This window comes from Ruditapes philippinarum, unplaced genomic scaffold (genome assembly GCF_026571515.1).
Source record: "Ruditapes philippinarum isolate M1 unplaced genomic scaffold, ASM2657151v2 ctg4458_1_1_1_1, whole genome shotgun sequence".
Taxonomy (NCBI): domain Eukaryota; kingdom Metazoa; phylum Mollusca; class Bivalvia; order Venerida; family Veneridae; genus Ruditapes; species Ruditapes philippinarum.
Genome location: NW_026860880.1, coordinates 34,716 through 57,829, shown reverse-complemented (window position 1 = coordinate 57,829; position 23,114 = coordinate 34,716). Strand labels below are relative to the sequence as shown.

The 23,114-nt window shown below is 32.3% G+C and overlaps 2 protein-coding genes across 2 annotated transcripts; both read left to right on the top strand.

Moving 5' to 3' along the window:
* The first annotated feature begins 526 nt into the window (after positions 1-526).
* LOC132713702 (uncharacterized) lies at positions 527-11,648 on the top strand. Its single transcript, XM_060696377.1, has 5 exons — positions 527-1,257; positions 3,619-3,703; positions 7,478-7,648; positions 8,971-9,140; positions 10,822-11,648. The coding sequence occupies exons 1-5, from the start codon at positions 952-954 to the stop codon at positions 11,068-11,070; spliced, it is 981 nt and encodes a 326-aa protein (XP_060552360.1). The 5' UTR covers positions 527-951; the 3' UTR covers positions 11,071-11,648.
* Positions 11,649-16,107: 4,459 nt separating this feature from the next.
* On the top strand, positions 16,108-20,208 carry LOC132713701 (uncharacterized). Its single transcript, XM_060696376.1, has 3 exons — positions 16,108-16,464; positions 17,875-18,050; positions 19,787-20,208. Exons 1-3 carry the CDS (start codon positions 16,149-16,151, stop codon positions 20,039-20,041), a joined length of 747 nt encoding a protein of 248 aa, XP_060552359.1. The 5' UTR covers positions 16,108-16,148; the 3' UTR covers positions 20,042-20,208.
* Positions 20,209-23,114: the final 2,906 nt, after the last annotated feature.

The following is a 23,114-nucleotide window of genomic DNA, read 5'->3' as shown; positions in this document are numbered from 1 at the left end:
GTGAAATATGAACTTTTGGTGTTCACAAGGTGAAATATATTTCAATCTTACAAAAAACTAAACAAATTTTCTTTTTATTACATGCAAAGAAACGTTTTAAAAAGACATTAAACCTAATAGTGAATGAAAAGCGCGCCAACTAATAATACAACGTGACGTCATTAACGACGTCACGTAATTAAGTTGGTACCCAGTATTGTGCACGCTGGTATTTCACTAAAACAACGTAAGGGGTTTAAATTCTATAAGTAATAAACAGGTTTAGTTCTTCCTTTAAAATATAATAAGCACTATAAAGCATAGGCTTAAACATTTCTAATACGAGTTAACATTTCTCTTTCCTAAAATCTCGAATCTAAGTCATAATGCGATTTACCAATTTAACCAAGGTGATTGATCAAATAAATGGTTGATCTTTATTTTTCAGCCAATCGATAAGCAAATTGGTTTGAAAATAAAAAAAGACATTAATATTATATGTTAGATCATTCGTTTAATTGGTGCTAGTGGCATTGTTGATTTAAGACTGTAACGGAACTTACCAGAAGCTCTTCCAATATCTATATATTCTACAATTATAACGTCACCTTTGTACAGATTTTCAAACTGACAAATTTTATGAGAGGGAAGTTTTCCTTCTTTTAGATAAAGATGACGGATTTTCAACGAGTGCATGCAGATCTAACATATTGGACACATAGTCTTAGTATAAAGATATTAATAATAATGTGTACACTTACGATTGCATTCTGATTGCATGATGAATTAATGTTTGTTATCAGATTGTATGGCTTATAGTGCACAACGATTGAATCAAGATGCATACAGTTAGCTAATGGTTTATTCAAAACTAGCAATTCATTTAGTGCCATTGGTGATTTTGGATTTGTAATTATTTACTTTTTTACAAATTCGTTGAGAGAAAACCGCATTTTGCTTAGGACTATCAATATGGCTGTATCGTGGTTAGTTTATATTCTGATATCAGGACTTTTCAAGTACACGAGGGCAGAACCAGAACAGCTTCCCTTTCGGCTAGCTCATACCTTACATGGAGTAGTGATAATAAATTCGTTTCATTCTGTGTCATTAAGACAATGTCAAGAGCTGTGTCAAGCAAGAGAACGCTGTGTTGCTATCAAAATCGACAGACTTTTCGGCTTGTGTCATCTCTGCTCATCGGATAGTTCGACAGACGGTGTCCAGGTGGTATCCAAGGCGAGGACTGTATACAGCGAAAAGGCAAATTGGAGTAAGGTATAAGAGTCAAATATTTTTCTTTGGTTTAAAAATCTATGTCCTTTTCTTTCTTAGCATTTTATTTTTGTATTAATTTTAAGAGCGTGTTTTCTGTTAAATTGACAGCTTTTTCAATGACCTTACAACTTAGCTCGATTTTGTTATAATTATGTTCATGGAATTTAAACAGTCGATCAATCCCGCTTCCTTTGATTTTGCTCTGGAAATAATTTCAATTTCTTTAAATGTCCAATTGATGTTGATCAAATAAGAAACCAACAGATTCATGAAAACAGATTAATTCATCAGGCTAAATTTCTATATGACAAATGATATTGGACATTCAGGCTAATGGCCATTTTTCGCCGTTCGTGAAATTAGTAGGTCATTTTTTCGCGGTTATATAAGAAATTACTGGTTAGTTATCCAGGGAAGCCGGTAAAGCGGACTAACTGCCCAGAACTGACAAAAATGTGGTACGGAGGGCGTCCCCCCTACGGTGACATTTTTTACACTTTTTTCCCCCGAAACTTTATTCGTTTTTACGAAATAATAATTCGTAAATTCGAAATAATAATTCGTAGTTACGAAATATTTATTCGTTATTACGAAATATTAATTCGTTTTTACGAAATATTAATTCGTAATTACAAATATTAATTCGTAATTACGAAATATTATTAATTAACGAATATATATTTCGTAATTATGAATTGATTTTTCGTTACAACCAACGAATTATTATTTCGTAAAAAACGAATTGTTATTTCTTAAAAACGAATTAATATTTCGTAATTACGAATTAATATTTCGTAATTACGAATTAATATTTCGTAAAAACGAATTAATTGCCGGGAAAAGCGTCGAAAATGTCACCTAAGGGGCTCCGTATCCCCCCCCCCCCCCACACACACACACACATCACAATGCTACCACATTTAATTTAAAAGATAAATAATCTGAGCTTGTAACGGTTTAAAATCTACACTTTAAGTTAATAGCTAAGTGTGTTATTACATATATACATTTATCCGAGAGTGATTCTAAAAATAGCTTTGTAGTTACAAGAAAATCCGTCGCATGGCATTAAAAATCCCTGTTATAGACGTATATTGATTTTGTAAATTAATATTCCAAAATACGCAGTTCATTCAATTCTTCAATTGACATATGTATTTTGAAAGTGCAAGTGAACAACTTGACAAATTATAAAATAAGCAAAGCTTTTAAAAGTCTATTAATTTAAAGCTTTGTTGTATTGAACGGATTTGCAAATGCGTCAAAATCAAGCTATATATCCGTTTTATTTTCGTTTCTTTTGTCCCCTTCAGCTTTTCAATGCCATGGAATTTAAGAGCGCTATATCAATAAGCTTAATGAATAAATGCAAACGTTTTTTTTTATAATTTATGTTCAGTGCTCATGTTTTATTTGGATCATGCACATATGATATTGAGAAGGTGTATGTCGATTTATCAACGAAGATTTTATGTGATAGACTACGGTTATTTTAAACATAAGCGGGTGATTTATATAATACAAAGATATAGTAGAGAATCATTAGAGAACGCACAAAACGACAAAATTGAAAATGTTGCAGGCTAGGTTTGATTGAGCCTGTTTATGGACGGTATGGAAAGTGCAATTTATCTTCCAAACCTTCTAGCACCGATTTAAGTGGAATTCAACATTTAGTCATGGTAATGGTGAAATTTGAATTTAGAAACATCCACAGATGTGTTCATACGTCGGTTATTTTACTTTTAATTGCTAATATGAAGACATCAGGATTGCCTAAATATATATCTGCTTAAGATATAAAAAGACTGCCCACTCTGTTTATGGGTAAATTGCAATTTATTTTTAATGTACCTTTCCTTGGGACACGTTAGTTATTTATCGTTCATGCTCCGTAAATTGTAAAATTGAAAGGGATTATGGCCAATGTAAGCTTATTTTGACTTTCAGCTACACACTCACTTTATACATGTACATATATGGGCATGATATCACTTTAATCAGTCTGCCCTCGGAAACTTTACCATGACAGTGGGCATCATTTTCAAACAAAACGATCTATACAATTTCTTTTAGTAACGCTACACTTGTGCATGACCAAGTAATGAATAAGATATTAGCTTATCGTTTAACTTAATGTTCCGATGGAAGAATGTAATTATAATTAATCAGGCTATGCAATAAATAATAAATGGACGAACGTGATGTATGACTATTTAAATCTGAGATGAATCGTATTACGGTATTTATGTTGAAGCGTTAGATTGGTGTACTGTAAATGAAATAAATTGATTATTTCAGAATGCCATTGTTTTAAATCTTCAAACACAGTAAACGCTTTAAATTATTATTCCATTTCAGAAAACGCTTGATGACAGATGCAGTCAGTGTTCTGAAGTGGAAACATGCATTGTCAATAACGACATCGTAACATGTCATGTACTTGGTAAGATTGTTTAGACTGATAAAAATGAGCAATTATTTTCATTTTATCAATCAATCTATTGAATGTTCCGTAGCATACACAGTGATGTTTATTAAATTAGTAATGACGTCGGCGTCGTCCTAACGGTTATCAGCTTAATTATATTAGAAATAAATGATAAGTAAGCATTTTGTTGTTTGTTGAGGAATAAAATGATGTACAATATTTTAAAAGAAAAAAATATAAAAGTTATCTTTTTTTGAAGAAATTTTCATTTTTTTCTTATATCAAATTCCGGTATTTACCGGACCAGTTTTTTCCCGGGCAACGAATTCAACAGCAATAGGGTCCAATTCTAGGCTAAATGAATATACATGTAGTTACAAAATTGAGGGTCTTGCAATTCCAGGCCATTATATAATTTGGCCGCCTGGCTACTCGACATTCTTTTTTGCTAAAATGCACTTGTGAAATAACGCACTTGCAAATGACAGAAACGTTCCTCCGTTGTTATAACTTGCCAACAAAATTAAGGATCTCAAGCGACATCAAATTTTAATACAAGTAAAATTGAAGATAAAATGAACTCGAGAAAAAACAAATAAGTGTGCTAAAGCCTAACCCGCACATATTCCTAATTAAATTGACTTCAGGTGGAACTAAAAAATATGTGTCAGATAATAATAATAATAATAATAATAATAATAATAAAAACAAAAAAAAACAGAACTCCCAAAATAGCAAAATTTAAAATATTGCAAGCTTGGTTTGATTAAGCCTGTTCATGGGCGATACTCGTGAGTACAAGCTACAGTCCACGTCCCCCAGCACCGGGTTAACATATTGTTTTTATAAAAGTCATTATCGCTTTGCTGGTATATTATTGAGATAATAAAAAGATAGAACCAAGACACAACACAAATCTAATTTCACTTCAAAGTAAAAGAATGTATGTGCCCTAAACGAGCTTCGTCTTGCTACCTTCCCATTAAAATCTTAAGAAATTTATGACAGTGTGTAACGTAAAAGAACCGTAACTTGTCAGAGTCCGTAACTCGTCATGTTTTTATTTTGTTTTCTCCCTTTCAATATCGCGAGCCAAAAGTTTTCGAGCGGGCATTTTTGAAAGGTTAACAGTTAATTAATATTATGGTTTGTATTTTATATCCATTAAATACACATCGTCCTTGCATATGACCATAAAAATGCACCCCTAAAAAACAAGCTTATCTTCTACTCTGTCAGAGGTCTGTGGCAAAGTGGTTTTCTGTACCATGCAGACGATTGATTATCAAAGTAAACACGTGTTGATGTTCTGGAATATTATATTTTTAAGCATTGAGCTCCCTTTGATTAAAAACTGCTCTTATGCGTAGCTTTTGACACAGAAAGTCATTGACGACTCCGGGGCCATATTGACGAGTTACTGTTACTATAATTTCTATACTTTTCTTAATTTATTCTTCTCAGTAACCTTATAAACAGTAACTATGATATAAATGTAAAGGCACTATATAGTCAAATTTCTTTGTTGTTAGATGTCTATATTATAATAGCCTTTTTAACAAACAAACATTAAATTTGACAATTCTGACGTTAAGTCTGAATCTATTTCTTGGTGCATTGATAACACACATCCTATGACATCAACACCTAAAAGGTTGCCCAGTGGCATCGAAGATGTAGTATTTGAAGTTAACAGTGTGCTCTCTACATGCTCTAGTCCTACAGACAACCAAGGTTTTATGTTTGATGGCATCACCTTTGTAGTAGGTGAAGACGGGCCACCGACACTTGCTAGTGTAGACTAGAGCCTTAACCAATCATCCATGATGTTGAGAAAGATGGTGTAATAGTACAGAATGCCACCGAAACTACTGGCTTTGGCAGCTATGGAGATGACACTTGCACAGAGAAAAAGAGGCGTAACGATGAATGTTGGAACTTTAATATTGACTTGCCAGATGACAGAACCTATCAAAAGTGGAAGATCTTGAAGGAAAAGGTTGTTGCCCTCGTATCAATTGAACAAGAAAATGAAATACTGTTCGCTAGGAAACTAGAAAGGATTGTCTCTGAAAGCACGACGGCCAAGTCATGTATACAGCAGAAATGTGACTTGACGCCGTCAGATTCGTGCAAGAAGAAGAAGAAGAACAACAACAACCCCCCCCCCCCCCCAAAAAAAAAAAAAACCCTCACAAATTTTCATTTTCTCATTTTCATTTTCAATGACTGGCTAGATTGATAAACTGGAATGAGAGATACAAAGTTTGTTTAAGGAAAATGTAAAGGGCGACAACCAAGTTTCAAGTTTTTGTCTAAAACGCCGACAAGACTTTCGTGCTAAAATCGCATAAAAGCGAGACGCAAACAGATATAAACGCTTTAGTAAGGCGACTGCATAAAATTGAAAACTTTTAAATCATTTGTAAACTAGTTATTGTATGCGTTGATTAAAAGAAAATATAATACTTATTAGAAATGAATACATGAAAAAGCTGGTTGGGCTGTACAATCCCGCATAATATTTAAACTTATTATTTATTAACCATCGTGCCGTGGAGAGATATAATTCAGAAGTTTATACCGTGAATTTTTCTCAAGCTTGATATTAAATATCAACAACAACTCTGAAAGTTATGAATAAGTCATGAGTTGGAAAATAAAACAAACCTGTTTCATGGGGCGATTCCAAATCAAAGAGAGAGGAAAATAACCCCAACAATTTAATTGTTAAAAAAATGTAAGCTATACTATATATCTTTATAAATGGAGAACTTGCGTTAGTAGATGTAGATTACCAACTATTATATATAAAGGTGTCAACGGAACCTTGTGTGCAAGTGGGTTGTGGGTTCCAGACTCGGGTGAATGATATTTATATCGCTTTTTAGCATATAATACAATGCTATAAAGTAAATAAGTAGATGTAATGAAAATAATGCAATAAGTATTTTATGTTTTAGCTGCTTATATTTCTTAACATTGACTGTTTAACACTGCTTTTCAAAAGTGTTTTACTTATAATATAGCGGGGAAAAGTTAACAAAGCCAGTTTTTCTCATTTCTGTACAAGAATAACCTACACTCCGCATATGACTACCAACTTCTCCACATGAATCAGAGATAAACTACAAATTATTTCAAACATAATGAATAACCTTAAGGCGTCACGAAGGACGTGTTCTCCGCCCAAGTAACTGGCTCAAATACTAGTTATCTTTGACATTTACTCTTACATAAAGCTACTTATAAGTGTTGTGGCTGTAACAGAAATAAACATTATACAATAAATAAAATATCTAAAAAGTATAGATTATATAAATTATAATATTTGTTGTAAATGTAAGCTCAAATTAATTCAGATATTAATTATCCAATCGTGTTTCGAACCCGGACAAAGCGACCCAAAGTATAAACGGATTCGTACATGTACACACAGAAAGCTTTACTGTAACACAACAATTGTAAACACGAATTATTGTTACAAGTTTACCTAAACAAGCTTGTACTCTGACCACGATCTACGACCATCTTAGTGATTACAGAAACACGTTTCATTTCCTTTTTTGTTTGTTTGTCGTTTTCTAAGGAACTGAATATTGTTACCATGAAAACTGGACACTACTTGCAGCATGGTAACATAGTTACATAGTTTAATTTAAAATATGTCCAGAATAAAGATTTGAACATTGTACATCGTCAAATAATAACAATATAAATTTGTCATATTTAACACGACTATTGCATTTCTGTTTTAGTTACAATTATTGTCAATATTTTTTTCTTCAGAGTGTGATGAACCAGAGACGCCCGATGAGAATAGTAAAGTTCTGGGAACACAGAGAAATGTTGGAGCAAAGATTGTACGCAAGTGTAACGATTTCCCGCTCAAATCCAGAACTTCAACTTGTCAGGAAAATGGTTATTGGTCCAATCAGACACTAGAATGTCTGCCGGCTGGTAATTGTTAAACATTGATTATCAGCGCCATCCGTCCATCCATTTATCCATGAATAAATTTATGAATCCCATTAAGAAAAACACAATATTCTTATTTTGTATTATTTCCGAGTTATTGTACTTGGTATTTTTTTGTTCTAATTATTGCCCTTTGTAATTTTTCATATTCAATATTGTGTCTAGAGCGTGTTTAAAAGTCAAATTATAATGAATCAATAACTATATGTAACTGTTTATAATGTTTAACAATTTTGTGTTATCACAAAATTATAAATTCTAAAAAAATGTTAATTATACCTCACAGAAACTTTTTTACTTTTTAGCCTAATGTCAAAGTCATAAGCAACTTATCAATCGTCAATATCGTAATCAATGTTTTAATTGTCAATATTATCAACAACTTACTGAACGTTATCGTTGTGTTTCGTTGTCAATATTAACAGCAACTGATTGATAGTCAATATCGTTATCATTGTTTTTCGTTGTCAATATCATCAGCAACGTATTAAGCGTCAATATCGTTGTCATTGTTTTTCATTGTCAATATCATCAGCAACGAATGAAGCGTCAATATCGTTATCATTGTTTTTCTTTGTCAATATCATCAGCAACTAATTAAACGTCAGTATCGTTGTCATTGTTTTTCATTGTCAATATCATAAGCAACGTATTAAGCGTCAATATCGTTATCATTGTTTTTCATTGACAATATCATCAGCAACGTATCAAAAGTCAATATTTTTATCATTGATTTTCATTGTCAATATCATCAGCAACTAATTAAACGTCAGTATCGTTATCATTGTTTTTCATTGTCAATATCATCAGCACCTTATATAGCACGTCTATATCTTTATCATTGATTTTTATTGTCAATATTATCAGCAATTTATTAATAGTCAATATCGTAATCGTTGTTTTTCATTGTCAATATCATCAGCAACGCGGCCACGTAATAAACGTCAATACCGATTATCATTTTTTTCATTGTCAATATCGTCAGCAACGTATTAATCGTCAATATCGTTATGATTGTTTTTGTTGTCAATATCATCAGCAACTTAATTGTCGATATCGTTTTCATTAGCATCCATATCATTAAGTAAAAGTTTTCAGTATAGTTATTGCCTTATCAATTATATCATTATTATAACAGAATAACAACACGTTGTTGGAAAGAAACTTTTGGAAAATGAGGTGAAAAAAATGATGGTTGAAAAGTAGGTATAAATGCATGTTATCGCGGTAGTTAATTCGTTTTTACAAGTGCTGAAATTATATTGATGTTATTCTATTATTTTTATCCATATCCTTACTTTCAGTAAATCTTGAAGGAAAAACGTTCATGATTTACGCAAAAGCAAATAATCAATTCTGGCATTTCGACGGAGGCCATCCAAATCTGAAGGTTGTGTCGTCCATTTGGCAACCGAATGATAATTTTGTTAGGTTTACGTTTGAGAAGCAAACAGACGGATCATACAAAATAAAGGTAAGGTGTTAACATTTTACGTAAATTGGGTTTAAATTTTGATTCGAGAAAACTTTGTAAAACTGGTTAAAATACCTTATAAGTTAAGTGTAATATCGACAGGAATAAATTATCTTTTTTATTTCAAATCTGATAAATTGTGGCCAAAAACATTTTCCAAGGTTGGCACATTGTGATGATTAAAAGATAAATATTGTATCAAATCTTATCATTAAAGCTTCATTTTTTCCCCGAGTCCATAACATTGATATCAAATCCATATAGTACTTCGTTTAGCCCCGTTTTTATTGTGTACATGAATACGTAAGTGTAAGATACACTTACTGAAACACGACAGTTTTATTTAGAAATATACATTGCAGTGTTTTCTAGATTTTAACATTAAACGCAATGCTAAAACTCCGAAATAACCTATTCAAATTAAAGTAGTTTTACTTTGCTCGAGTATATTGTTTCTTCTCCTTTAATATATACAGTCAGGTGCAAAGATATACTACAGGTAAGTTTAATACAATATTGATTTTACTTAATCAGGAATGTTGAATACGAGTACAATACATAGAGGATATTGAATGAGTGTACATTAATACTAAATTTATTGAACGAGTTGAATAAAATCATATTATGCGAGCCTCTGGCGAGCATAATATTGTTTATTCCACGAGTTCAATAAATTTAGTATTGAATCTACACGAATATAATATTCTATTTATCACATATATAAAATAAGAACGGTAAACTGTTTACAAAAGTCATTTTTCTTTGACGAGCCTATAGTGTAACGCTAATATTAGCGCGCTTAACGCTATGTTTATAGTGCAAATGACGTGACGTCAAAGTGTTATTACACTATATATAGTGTAATATTGTCTAGTGTAATATCGTTTTTATTAAATGGCTTTATTTCATGCTTTCCAGTGTTTTATTGTAATATATCAGATGATTATATTCTGATAAACCACTACTGCAGCAGTGAAATTTATAAAATATAATTTTCACTGTAGCCGGACTATATCTGAATGCGGATGAATCGAAAATCATAAATAAATGGAATAACAGGCAGAAATAAATGCTGTCATGCGTAAATTTTGCTTCTTTAGGAAAAGAAAGTCGATGTCATCATACATCATGTTAAAAATGTAACAAAATTAGACAAAATTTAACAGAACTATATTTCAAAATTTATGATGTGACGTCATTATGTGATGACGTCACAAAGGAGATTGCGCAGTGTTACGTGGCAAAATCAGTAAAAATACTTAAAATCACTTAAAAAGCATGAAATAAAAAGAAAATTTATTTGTTTTACATATAAGATTGAAATATATTTCATTCGTGAACGTTGTACAAGCTATTATATTTTCACTCGTGGCTTCGCCACTCGTGAAAATATTGCATCTGATGTTCACTCAGTGAAATTATATTTCAATCTTACATGCAAAACAAACAAGTATCCTCTATTTATTACACTTCTGCGCCGCGGTTTATGTGATACTGACTTTTACATAGCGCAAAACCTCCGATATAGGCCTGAAATCAGTGTATTCGTCCAATAGAATTCAGTATTGTTCTCAATAATGCATAATTACGTCATAATATTGCATGTGTGATCGAAACATCATATGTGGCAGATGCATCCTGTTTATTTCAGTAAAAATATTCATTTTATATTTATTTTCAGTCGGTTGCTATGCCACTCTACATGTACGATGGGTTTAATGTGCCCGGTGCTAAGGGGATATATCTAAATGGTGACGACCAAATTGATGACGATCATATGCGATACTTTGTAACCATGGAAACTCCAGAATACTATAGAATTAAAACAAAGGCGACAAATCGATACGTTCGTCTCGATACGGACAAATACGTGTCGTCAATAAACAACGTAGCAGACGACAGGTCGTTGTTTAAGCTCGTTGAGGTTTAAACCTCAGGACAAAAAAAAATGTTTTTCAATTTTAGCCGATTGGAAAAAGACACATTTTATAAATTTCGTTTTTAAAGTTTAAGATGGTGGGGAAAAATATATCAATTATTGAAACTTTATGAATACGTTTCCGTGCAAGTCACAGTTCTGTAGTCATCAAAACTTGTATGTAGTTCGTTTTCCGACGTATACGTTAGAACTCGTATAGAAATTTTCTACGTCATTCATATTATGTGTAACTTGAATTATGTAACATTTTGCTTTCATTTTTTTTTGTTAAAAATGTCTTGAAGTATATCATGCAAGACTTTCCATATAGATGGATTCCAATTTTTACACTATCTACTCCCTTTACAAAAGTAGCAGACGTTTTTGGGGCTAATCATAAATATATGTAGTGCCAGTCTGCGGTGTTCATCAGTTCATTTAAAACGGGTCAGCATGCACAATGCTTTAACTGGGTGTATGTATAAGTTACCTGCACTCTTATTACTTCACAGACTCTCAGGGATGAAATTAGAGCATGGTGCTTGATTGGCACTTTTCCCCCGGTTTCCTTAATGTGATGACTGGGAAAGGAATAACGATTGAAAAGTCAAATTCAGATGTTCGTATATTGGTTACTTTTTTTGGGGGGGGGGGGGAAGGGGGTCCGTATTGTTGACGACAGGGAACGTGTTGTTGTTTTTGCTTATGATACAAAAGAGAAAGCACATCAGAACACTCTGCAATCCGATGTATACTCGGGGGATTCCATTTTGCTGTAAAATGTATGATAATGCAAGATCAAACGCTTTCGCTTCTGCAGTAAATAATAAAAGTGGTAGAAGCAATATCAGGTACTCAAAGTCCAGATGTAAAATGATTTTCAAAGACGGCAACAATCATTTGAGCCGTCCGTGTAACTTTAATAAAAATTTCATGTTGTTCTTTGAATTTTGAAAATATGCTCTTTGAAAATTCCAGGATAGTTTGATGACATTTTTAATTACAAAACTAATGTAATCTTCTGGGGATGTGTTATAATCTAAATTTATCTTGTATATTTTTGTTTAGTAAGCCTTAAACAGTTAATGCACATATACTTTAATGTATAATTTATTTATAAATATTAACTTCTCTTTCTTACGTTAGTTTTTTCTTATTCATTTAATTGTGTACTTGATTATTTTTATTTCAACTATTGTTATATTTCACATTAAATGTGTCAAGCTTAAATTATAACTAAGATTAAATCTACAGAACTGATTTAAACGCAAAATTAATATCCTGCTTAAAGGTAAATATGAAGGGATGGTTATGGTTCTAGGTGATAATACTTTTTATATGATCAGAGATTTTAGGCCCTTAGGGAATAGTTATGAGATTTGACCTCACAGATCTATTGAAGATGTGATTGTTTTATTTCCTTTCCCTTTTTAAATGTGTCAATATCTTCCTTTATGATTTAATCTGCTTCACTTTCTTGTATGTATATATGCTGGTCAGAAATTCTGTGAAGTCATATTCCATATTGACTGTCACAGAATAAAGAACTTATGTTTTTCAAAATTTAAAATCTTGAATTTTTATTTTTATTCATCCTGTATGTTGAGTTACTTATTTTTCTATATCTACTGTTTCCCATTCAATGTTTCACTGTAAGAAATATGTTTTATTTTATCTTAAGCTGTTTCTCTCAAGTATGTTTTAATTTTACATTTTACACATTTTTCAATACTTTGCATATTAAATAATCATTGTATTTTATATTATTGTAATTTAAATAACTGAGATATTGGAATATTTTTATTGTAGAAGTAAATTAAATTGTCATAAGATATTAGTTTTTGCTTTATACGAAATGTTAAATCTAAGTTCTTTACTTAATAAATTTTAATTTTTAAATAAAATACTATTATTTTAGTTATTAATAAATTGTTCCATAAGTTATATTTTTCACATAATTTACATTGATATAGTTGATTTTATTCAATCATCAGATTCAATTCAAAGCTATGTAAAAAATCATTTTATAAGTATCGGTGGATTAGGATATTTATCATCGACCAAGATCTCAGTATCTTCTCACATGCAAAGTGAGTTATTATTAAATTCCACCTGTATTTGTTTATTTAAATATTGAAATTTCTGAAATATTATTATAATTATTTATAATGTTTTGTAATATAAACATATATTCCATCTTGACTGTCACAGAATAAAGAACTTATGTTTTTCAAAATTTAAATCTTGGATTTTTATTTATCAGTCCTCTAGCTCCAAAAAGGGGCGCGCATCGAAACCCGTATAGCAGAATTGTCAGTCGTTGTAGAAAAATCTGTTTTGAATTACAAAAAAAAAAATACAAAATAAAGCGCTTGTCAATTCTGTGTACATTTTTCCCACCATGTTTTGTTTTGGTACACAACAAGAAGTAGCGAATAGTTTGATGTGATGTAGAGAGAGACGTAACAAGAGTTTTTTACGTACGTATGTAGTCTTTTTTAATCAGGTTCCTTCCGCCCGTTAAGGCACAAAAAGCATAGCAGCTTTCTCTGTCGAGAACGGACCACGGACATGTTACCAGTCATGCATTTAAAGGGTTAATTGTGAAGCACAAAGTGGTAATTATTTAATTAATTTACCTGCGTGCAATCGTATTAATTAGCCAAGGAAATGGATTTTAAGCCGAAATTAAGTCACTATATAGTAGTCAATGAGCACCTAAACGTACAGTAACCTGTGACAATAATGAAGAAGAGCTGAAGAACGCATGCGAACTCACCGTATTACACGTTTGGATGTGGATTTTGAATTATTTGCTGATGTCCTGTGCCTTTCTGCGAGGTACATATACCGTGGGATGAGGGAGAAAATCTTTAAAAAAATATGTTGTTTACATATCAATTTTTAACATACAACAACCCGTTTATCGGATTACAATAGTTATGTATGGTAGCTAACGGGTACATTTCTATGAAGAATTTGGAGATTTTAGATTTTTATTTCCATCAGCTGTATGTTATATGTTGAATGATCAGACCGGCAATCTTTCTTATTAATTGTGACTGTAAGAAAATGGTGGCTTATTTTTGAGACAGGGTTATTTTTTAATTTTTAGGGTATTGCATAAACATTCGTCGAAAAAGTGTCAAATGTTACGACTTTCTAAACATTCCACGGACTGATTCAAAATCTCATTGCAATAAAAGTGGGTTGAGCGGGTGGAGTGTTGTGATTCAATTTCTAGTTACCAATAGATAAAGGAATTATCCTGCAGATAATAATTAACATCATTACATGTACGGAAAAAAACAGTCACATAATTATAGAAATTTGGCGCGTAAATTGTTTTAGGGCTTGATTTCAATTTGTCAAAAGATTTTCGGAAAATCTTGTTAATGAAATCCCTTTGTTTGTAAATGGTTTTTGCTTCCGGAGTGACTTATGTTTACAAATATCACTCTTCCAGTAAATTTTATTTAAGAACATTAAAGGATTATTAAATTTTGTGTTTTAATACCGACGGCGTTGTATAAAAATCCTATTAATTTACAGCACATTATTACCATAGCAATTGTAAAATGTCATTATATAATCTTCGTTTTAAACAAAAACTTCCAAAATTACGCTATTCATAACACAATAGTAGAGCAGATTCTTCGATGCTCTTATCTATAAGCTGCAAAGTGTGAGACTGGCGGAAATTACCGATCGCTCTACTGAAAAAATACGAATTAGTAAATTACGTTTTTTTATATAAGGAAACGTGAATGACTATTTTAAACATGTTTATTGTACTCTACATATTCAATTCTGTAAGTATCGGAAAACATGGGTATTTTTGACCGGAGACCTTTAAATGATCTGATACTTTTGTTATTATAAGAATGACTTTTTATCGGTTTCTCATCAACAGGAATGAATCTATAATCAGCCAGGACATATGAGGGGTGTCAAAAAAGTAATAAAAGTAAGAGTCTTGCGTCTTTATATTCCATTAAATTTGGAATATTGTCATATGTATGGCGATCGTAAAATAAATCAATGTTGTATTATACTAGTTTGAACACCTTTTTTGTGGTAAATGTGTCAGATTTAAATCGCATACATATACATGTATATGCACAGTGCGCTACGCCCTCCCGTACAAATCAGATAGCCCCGTGTTACGATGTTCTTTCTATTTAAAGCCGTGCTATAGTTTGTATTTATTTTTGCGACGTCTGAAACGTCATTTTATGTGCGAAAAGTCGCGTACCCTTTGTCATTTAAAATGTTCCCAGAATTATTATTTGTAAACATATTGTACTGATTTTTCACTGTATATAAACAACATGTTCCGATATTTGTCTATTGTAATATCGTGTACATAAACTAAAAATGTGAACGATAGAACTGCAGTCCTATTACTTTTTAACCAATACCGTATATTTACGTTTGACACTTCCCAAAGACCATTGACGTCTAAATAGACGTATGACGAAAAAAAATCAATCTTCCTATAAACATGTTTGCATTGAAAAGTTAAGTAAATAGCGTGATTGACAGTTAAGCATATTTTTACTTTTACATTCAAATGACTATTATATTCGAAGCTGATGAGAACTGTTTCATTGAAACATCGACCGGAAACAGCCGGCCTGTAAAATAAACAAAACATAATGGCCAGAAGTCATAATATTATGTCGTCTGGTGAATAACTGAAACTTTGATTTATGAAAACAAGTTAAGAACTACATTCATCAATATATGACATCATTCTATCTGGCTTTCATTATATTGTTGAAAATGAAAGTTTTGAGAATTTTCTTCTCTTGCTTAGTATAACACCGTTGTATTGTACTAACATTGACAAATTTATATTATTAATAATTATTGTTACTTTTAACGATGGATTTATCTAGTAACATATGTTAAAGGAAAGACGAACTACAAAAAAAAAACTAAGTAATTCTTTAGATATTAAAAAAAAACAAAAAAAAAAAACAAAAAAAAACAACAAAAAACAGCATATTTAGAAAAAAATGGAAAGAAGTTTGCGAAATTAATAAAACGCGTTTTTTTTTTGTATTACAGCAAGAAATCTTAGAAGTATGTTGATAACTACATATTTTTATACGTTATTAACAGTTATTCTATTTCTATTCTCAAATGAGTATAGGGTATTCAACTGTGCTGTACAAACAGTGACATTCTCTAGAGATTTAGGTCTAAGTGACAAAATATGTGTCGGCACTGAGAAATATTCTGAAGCATCCGCAAGAAGTAAGGTATATTGTTCCCGTCTGTGTCACGAACAATCAACATGTACAAGCATATTTTACAGTACTATCACCGGGATGTGTACGCTTTGTAGCGGATACGATAATTTACAAGATCAGACAGGAACCTTGTTTTACATTAAACAAAGTAAGACTTTTACTTCAATATTATCTAAAATTAAGAAAGTACTTATATTGTTTTTGCAGATGCAAAGTTAATATGTAAAATTCTATTTCTTTACTACAAAATGCTGAAAGGCTCTCGCGGAAACTTCCTCTGAACAAGTGAATTTAATTAATAAATCAAAGCACAGAAGGCGCTGAATTTGTTTGGGTCTCAGAATGTCAGAAAGGTGAAGGTTGTGAGATTATAAAACAATTTGTTTTTGTATAGTGCCACCAATGCTTTCTAGCGTTTTAATTGTAGTAGATTGGCTATAAGACTAATTTAAACACTGATATTCAATCCAATGTTTATTTGACTTAAACAATTTGAAAAAAAATGAGATGCCTTAACCGGGATTTGAACTCCAGACCTCTCGCTTCCTGAGCGGGCAAACCCCTCGGCCACGGTGAATTTATATGTAAAACCATAATATTCTAAATTAGGGTTTGTAACTTGTTTAATAATCATGGCGCTTACTATAAGCATGTATATCTATAAAGAATTAAACAATATTAGAAATCTTCGACCATTCCGGAATTATTTTGCTTGCAAATTAATGCGCCTGTCATGTGACCATATTTACGCAGTGATCTCCCCTGATTTTTTCGGCCTTTGTGTTACATATAAAGGGAAGTAACCGCTTCAAAAAAAGCTGACTACTTTCGGCATTTGCAATTAACAGCATTAGAGTCTGAAATTTCGCTACCATTATTTGTTTGGTCTGACGACCCAAACAAATAAAAAAAACCCGGTAAAACAATTGACATAAAGATACACTCAAACACACACGAGGCTTTAATTTATTATGGTTCGTTACAGTGTCAGAAAAGGTATTCATTTGTCATATAGCTGAACCAACTTTTACTCTTTGGCCATTTGTAAAGTTATGTTATATGATTTGTATGGAAGAAACAAAATGCTACTTTGTTAACATTTTGCTTCTTTTATAAAAAAATTATTGCACGTTCAAAGATGTGTTCGTAATTTACGAAACATCTACAACTTAAACAAAATTCTGTAATTAAAGCATATTAAAGTGCATGTTTGCATTTCCTTCAGATTTAGTGTTCAAATTTGTTAAGAACCAAAATGTTAAATGTTCTTTAAATTCAAAACTGATTTTGAACATTTTGTCCTCAAGAAATATTAGGCTATATGCAAGCTATTTGCAAAATACATCTTTTCTTAAACGAGTTTAATTTATATCTACGATAAAGAATCTATACACTCATTGTTCAGTAGTGAACTTAATTGAAAGTGTGTCTATAAGCTTATAGCTTTATACACAATCATTTTTATCTGTAATGAAACTAAATTAAATGGCAGAATAATTTTATATTAACAAAGAAACTTTACCCCTCATCGGATAAAAGGAATGTCAATTTCTCACAGGTGATCTAGAACTGGAAGGTAAAGTCTTCAGGATTTACGTTAAAGAAAATAACAGATTTTGGCATTACGACGGAAACAATGTTGGCTTTGAAGTCGTGTCATGTCGATGGCAACCGGATGATGACTTTACACGCTTTACCTTTGAAAAACAAGGTGATGGATCTTACAGAATTAAGGTGAGTTTGCTAAAAGAAAACGTCCAGAAAACATGATAAATTTTTGATATTTTTTATTATTATTAACTTACTGCGTTTGCTTCTATTTCTGTTATGTGTGTTCTTAATGACTAATATATTGTTTATTAGTACCTATTGATTCAGGACTGGGTATCAGAACTGCGTCGTATCCTACCACTTGTAAACAAACGCCGACATCTCGGAATGAAACCGGTATATTTTTGTATACTGCTTTTTTGTTGGAAATGACTGAAAACCAGATACATGTATTAACACGCTCTTTAATTTTGCGCTCCATTTTGGTATGAATTGTATGCACAACTATTTTGTGAAACAAAAGTTAAAGTTAACTCGCAACTCAAAGCGGGCAAGAATTTATATAAACCTTTGTGGATACGACGCAGTTTATATTGCTTTATCCATTGTTGTTTTCCTTCAGATTAATATGATAAGCACAGTTGTATTTTCAAATTTGGCAATTTTTTCAACAATGATTGTTAGCAATATAAGTCTATTTTACGAATTTTACCAAATGCTCACTTGGCGCTCGCTAAAAAACAAGAGCATTCACAGTTTAAAGCAATGCTCTGTTTATTTAGAAGATTCAGGTTGTTTCATTTCAAATAAAACATTTGGTGTGAATGTTTACATTTCAGAAGCTACTTTTCAGATATAAATGAACATGTTGAATGATTTATTATAACATTTAACGACATTATAAAGAAAGCTTTATTAAGAAATTCAGATCAATAATAGTAATAATAATAAGTCAATAAAAACTTAAGCAGCTTTTTGTTATATTTTTATGTGTTGCCAATTGTAATACCTGAAAGAAAAGAAGTTGGCGTTAAGCTTAATTAACAAGTATCTTTAAACTTATGCAGATGACTGTTTTATATAAGGCGTGCAAGACTTGATGTAGATAATTAATTGCTATTTTGTTAAAATGACTGTGCGGAGAGCCTAGTCTGATTACCTACTGTACAAAAAAGATATTGCAGATATGGTGTATATCTCGGACCTACAGGCTAGAAATAGTCAGGTACATGGACTGACTACCGAGATAAGACCAAACAATGTGTTCAACTGGCTAAAAAGCCAACCAGCCAAGTCCAACCAAACAAACGAAGGAAAAATCGAAAGAAAAGAAAACGAACAACCAAACCATACCTCTTTCTTTTGATATTAACGGCTTTAATAAGGATATTTGTATGATTTTAAGAAAAAGCTCAGTTAGCATTTAAACAGATGATGTTGTTTTTTCTTTTAGAAATAAACAAATTAAACAATTGAAAATGTCTTTACATTATTTACTAAGAAAAACATATCGTTTACTTAAAAAAAAAAATAATTTTTAATCAATTTTGGGAAAATTTAACTAAGAGTTTGAGAAATTAAAATCATGTAAACATATTCCCATTTAAGTAATGATTTACATGTTATAATGACTGATTTTGCAGTCTTTATTACCATATATCTACTGCGTGGTAATCGCAGCAATGGCTACTTTTGCAAAATGTGACCTTTCTTTGTTAATTTACTTTCCGTTTATGATACTTTTAAATTACTTACTTAAACAATTTTCAACATATTCATGAACATTATTATGAATCTGGAGGTGTTCGCTTTTAACAGGTTTGTTTGAAACACCGTTTGAAATAGCATTCAAAAAAGGTGTTAACTGTCACTCAAAAAAAAGCGTACACTTATAAGCTATATCTAATTCTTTTTTATAGTCTTTTCGTGATCCAGTCTACATGTACGATGGTTCTAATTCAGCGGACGTGTCTCTGCAGCCCCTATCAGGGGTTAGCAACATTGACGATGATCATGGAAGATTTGTCATTACCCGCGAGACACTAGATTATTATCGTATACAAACAAAGTCAACTGGTAGATTCGTTAGGGTAGACGAGGGCATAGAACAGTACGTTACAACCCTTTCAAACATCCAAGATGACAGATCGTTGTTCAAATTTATTGAAGAATAACCTACATTGTATATAACTTCAAAAGATATAGATCTATTGTATAGCTCCTGGGCACAAGTGTTAACTTTAAGATCCTATAAATTTCATACATTTATAAGAAAGTGTTTGTTGATACTTAACACGTTTGATTTGACTAGATCGCACTTATTCTGAGATTTTAAGTTAATAAAGAGCTTTTTCTCAATTAGTTATTGTTTTTTGTTTGTTTGTTTGTTTGTTTGTTTTATTTTACGCCTTTTCCCAATATAGGCGGGTAGTTTCCTAACTATCGTTCCTTGAGTTACACCAGTACTAGACTACCTTTCTCCGCGCCTAACTACCAAAGCATCTCCCGGGGATCAAACCCACGCCAGAGAGATAACTGGATTAGAAGTCATCGACTCTAACCCCTCGACCACGGAGGCGGTAAAAATGATATGGTATGAGAGAAAAATATGGTATGAGAGGAAAGCTCAACAAGGAAAGCAATGCTTCGTGGTGCAGCCCACGCATCATCCCGTCCTACCAGACTCTAATATGATCAAATCAACAACAAACTTCATGCATGAAAGTATAAAATAGAGAATAACAGATTCCCTTAAGAAAGCCCAACACAGCAAAATTGAAAATGTTGCAGGCTCGGTTTGATTGAGCCTGTTCATAAACGTTATTGTCTTGTGCAAACTACCGTTCACGCCCTCAATCACCAGCTTCAGCAGAATTTAACATTTAAACACGAAAATGGTGAAATTGTAAATTACGATACATCATCCGCAGGTGTGTTCATACGGCAATTATCAAGGAAGCTTCAATGTGACACATTAGTGTGATTCCATGAAAGGCGGCGTATGGTTCCCAAGTTAAAGAATGCGTGTGCCCTTAACGAAAAAGCAATGGGCGCAAGCAAATAAATGCAATTTTGAAAAGTGATCTGAGAATATGAAATAGAGGAAATAAGAACCCCTAAAGAAAGTCCAAAACGCCAAAATTGAAAATGTTGCAGGCACAGTTTGATTAAAATAGAGAAAAACAGAATTCCTAAAGAAAGTCCAACACGACAAAAATGAAAATGTTGCAGGCTCGGTTTGATTAAGCCTGTTCATGGACGGTACTGGAAAGTGCAAGTGTTATTTTTGCCGTGTGGCGGCTGTAAAAAGTCTCCCCGTACATTTAACCAATGATGTTATATTTTCGATCATTGAAAATCGTTCAGCACAACATTATTGTTGTGTAAACATGTTATGTGGTACTTTGAGTTCCTTCTTTTTGGCCATTTTCAACTTGGGTGGTTCCAGTATTCCTTCTTGAATACTGTATAATCACCCTAAAGATATGTTGCCTGCTTTTGAAATTTGTCTTTTGACGACTTATCTGTAATGCAGGCTTCATAACCTCAGATCCCCTCTCAAAATTCCATTTTATTTAGTTCCGCCCATTGTTTTCTCGTTTAGGATAAAAGCATTCTTTGACTTGGGGACCATACGCCGCATTTTATGGAATGGCACTACTGTGTCACATTGAAGGTTCCTTGATAACCGCCGTATGAACACATCTGTGGATACCTCTAGTTCAATATTTCACCATTTTTGTGTTAAATGTTGAATTCTGCTTAAGCCCGTGCCAGGAGGCGTGGACGGTAACTTGCACTTTCCATTACCGTCCATGAACAGGCTCAATCAAACCGAGCCTGCAACATTTTCAATTTTGTTATGTAGGGATTCTGTTTTACTCTAGTTAATCGCCAAATGTGTTTGCTCATTGGAAGAATATATATGTAAAAGAGCAGAATAATTCAATTTTAAGAGGTCTTTTTGTAATGAAAACTGATGGCTGAAGTGATTACAGATTTGAAACCTATGTGAATACTGATGGCTGAAAAAAGCAAAAGGCAATAACTGAAAAATAATGCAGGGTAAGTTATCATTCCTGTGTGTTGCACTCCTCCTCAAAGAGATCTATCCACCTATGAAGTTTCAAGTTGATATCTAAAAGGCTTTTATAGTTATGCTCTGGACAAAAAATAACCATAAAAATAACAAAGGGCAATAAATGAAAAAATATGCAGGTAGAGTTATCATCCTTGTGCACTGCACACCTCCTGAGTGAGATCTATCCAGCTATGAAGTTTCAAGTTGATACCTCTAACACTTTTTGAGATAAAATCCGGACAAAAAGTATGAAAAATAACAAAGGGCAATAACTCAAAAATTATAATGGGAAGAGTAATCGTTCTTGTGCACAGCATTCCTTATTAAGATGTATCCACCTATGAAGTTTCATGTTGACATCTCAGAGACTCTGAGTTATGCTCCACTCAGGTGAAAAATATTAAGTATGAAAAAAAAACAAAGGACAATAACTAAAAAATTATGAAGGGTAGAGTTATCATTCTTGCGCACTGCACACCTCCTGAGAAAGGTCTATCTAGCTATGAAGTTTCATGTTGATATCTCGTAAGCTTTTTGACAAAAATTAAGTTTGAACAAGAATGTCAAACGACACATATACCCCCCTTTCTAGCCATTGACTCACATAATTGGTAATTTTATTACAAAAACTTGCCAAAAATGGGTACATGGAAGTGTTCAATTATGGAAAAATCAACGAAAACCATTTTGACATTTAAGGCCCATGTGACATTGACCTTTGACCTAATGACCCCTAAATCAATAGAGGTCATCTACTATTTATGACCAATAACTAGGTGAAATATGAAGACTTTGTGATGAATACTTTTCAAGATAATCAGCGGAAACCCTTTTGACATTTAAGGCCCCTGTGACCTTGACCTTTGACCCAAAAATCAATAGGGGTCATCTACTAGTGATGACCAATCACTATGTGAAATATGAAGACTTTGTGATACATTTTTTTCAAGATAATCAGTGGAAACCATTTTGACATTTAAAGCCCCTGTGACCTTGACCTTTGACCTAGTGACCCCAAAATCAATAGGGGTCATCTACTAGTTATGACCAATCACTGTGTGAAATATGAAGACTTTGTGATACATACTTTTCAAGATAATAAGCGGAAACCATTTTGACATTTAAGGCCCCTGTGACCTTGACCTTTGACCTAGTGACCCCAAAAT

Coding starts and splice junctions, on each gene's coding strand:
- LOC132713702 (XM_060696377.1), top strand. CDS start 952: ATGGCTGTATCGTGGTTAGTTTATATTCTGATATCAGGACTTTTCAAG. Junction 1,258..3,618: donor AAAAGGCAAATTGGAGTAAG/GTATAAGAGTCA, acceptor ATTCCATTTCAG/AAAACGCTTGATGACAGATG. Junction 3,704..7,477: donor CGTAACATGTCATGTACTTG/GTAAGATTGTTT, acceptor TTTTTTCTTCAG/AGTGTGATGAACCAGAGACG.
- LOC132713701 (XM_060696376.1), top strand. CDS start 16,149: ATGTTGATAACTACATATTTTTATACGTTATTAACAGTTATTCTATTT. Junction 16,465..17,874: donor CTTGTTTTACATTAAACAAA/GTAAGACTTTTA, acceptor AATTTCTCACAG/GTGATCTAGAACTGGAAGGT. Junction 18,051..19,786: donor ATGGATCTTACAGAATTAAG/GTGAGTTTGCTA, acceptor TCTTTTTTATAG/TCTTTTCGTGATCCAGTCTA.